This window comes from Corapipo altera, unplaced genomic scaffold (assembly GCF_003945725.1).
Source record: "Corapipo altera isolate COAL_440 unplaced genomic scaffold, ASM394572v1 60240, whole genome shotgun sequence".
In the NCBI taxonomy this organism is placed as follows: domain Eukaryota; kingdom Metazoa; phylum Chordata; class Aves; order Passeriformes; family Pipridae; genus Corapipo; species Corapipo altera.
In genome coordinates this window covers 1-1,644 of record NW_020887196.1, presented here as the reverse complement: position 1 = coordinate 1,644, position 1,644 = coordinate 1, and the positions used below count along the sequence as shown (strand labels likewise).

Below are 1,644 nucleotides of genomic sequence, written 5' to 3'. Positions count from 1 at the left end.
CACCGGTGACCCTGGGGACACTTTGGGACACCTCAACGAGGTCTATGAAGATGCCACCACCCCGGTGGCCCCTGTCCCCACGTCCCCAGGGAGTGACAAGGTGCTGGTGGCCACTGGTGGGGACGAGGTTACGGAGGGGACGGACCAGCCTGAAGTCACCGGTGACCCCGGGGACACTTTGGGACACGTCAATGAGGTCTATGAAGATACCACCACCCCGGTGGCCCCTGTCACCCCACCCCAGGGAGGTGACAAGGTGCTGGTGGCCACTGGCAGTGACGTCATCGTGGAGGGGACACAAGAACCGGGTGTCACCGGTGACCCCAGGGGCACTTTGGGACACGTCAACGAGGTCTATGGAGATGCCACCACCCCGGTCGGACTTGTCCCCACGTCCCCAGGAGGTGACAAGGTGCTGGTGGCCCACGGTGGGGACGTGGTGACGGAGGGGACGGACCAGCCCGGTGACCCCAGTGACCCCGAGGGACATGTCACCACTGTGGTGGCCCCTGTCACCCCACCCCCAGGAGGTGTCCTGGTGGCCACCGGGGTGGGGACGGACCGACTGGATGTCACTGAGCAGCCTGGGGACACTTTGGGACGTGTCACCGAGGTGTACGGAGGTGCCACCACCCCGGTGGCCGCTGTCCCCACGTCCCCAGGAGGTGACACGATGCCGGTGCCCCACGGCGGGGACGTTGTCCTGGAGGGGACGGAGAGTCCCCGAGTCCCCAACTGCCCCGGGGCCACTTCTGGCCGTGCCACCGCCGCCCCCAGAGGTGCCACCACCTCTGCCCCCCCCGTGGTGGCCACGTCCCCCAGGGGTGACACCGTCATGGTGGCCCCGGGGGGGGACATCGCCCTGGGGGGTTCCGGGGTCCCCAACTGCTCCGGGGACGCTCCGGGCGTCCCCAGAGATGCCACCTCTACCCCTCCCCCCGCGGTGGCCACGTCCCCCCGGGGTGACACCGTCATGGTGGCCCCGGGGGGTGACATTGCCCTGGGGGGGACGGAGGGTCCCGGGGCCACCGAAATGTCCCCAAGGGGGGGAGGTGACAAGGCCGGGGTGGCCCTGGAGGGGACATCCCACCCCCTCGGGGACCCCCCTTGCCCCGCCCCCACCCCCACCCCCGCTGACATCGCCCCTCCCCCCACCCGCTGCGCCCCTCCCCCGCCCCGCCCCGCCCCCAACGTCTTCCCGGTCACTGCCGCCCCTCCCCCACGGGGCCCCCCCGGGGTGTCTGGCTCCTCCCCCTCCCTCTCGCCCCTCCCTCTCCTGCTCCTGCTGCTGCCCCTCCCCCCGCTCCTCCTGCCCTGAGCACCCCTCCCCCACCCCCATATTTATTGTAGGCCCCTCCCCCCCGCCTCGTGCTGGACCCCTCCCCCTCAAAATAAAACATTAATCGACGATTGGTCGCCTCTGTGTGGTCTCAAGGTGGGGGGAGGGGCGGTGGAGACACCTCCTGCCCCTCCCCCACACCCCCAAACTGCCCCTTCCCCTCCCCCACACTCTTTCCCAGTTTCACAGTTTCCTTCCCCAAAATGGGGAAACTTTGGGGTGGGGGAGGGGTGGGAGGGGTGGGAGGGGCGTCGGACAAGCCCCTCCCCCACCCCGTTATAAGGAGGATCCCCCGGGGGGGGGGG

At 69.8% G+C, this 1,644-nt stretch overlaps 1 protein-coding gene across 1 annotated transcript in view; it reads left to right on the top strand.

Annotated features, from left to right (window-relative positions):
• LOC113941500 (mucin-19-like) overlaps positions 1 to 1,201 on the top strand; it is a gene marked incomplete at its 3' end in the record, with an annotated part of 2,727 nt that extends 1,526 nt beyond the window's left edge. Inside the window, exon 3 of the mRNA XM_027632653.1 lies at positions 41 to 1,201. Within this exon, the coding sequence (XP_027488454.1) occupies positions 41 to 1,201 (1,161 nt within the window). The remainder of the gene's footprint in view (positions 1 to 40) is intronic.
• Between the last annotated feature and the right edge of the window lie 443 nt (positions 1,202 to 1,644).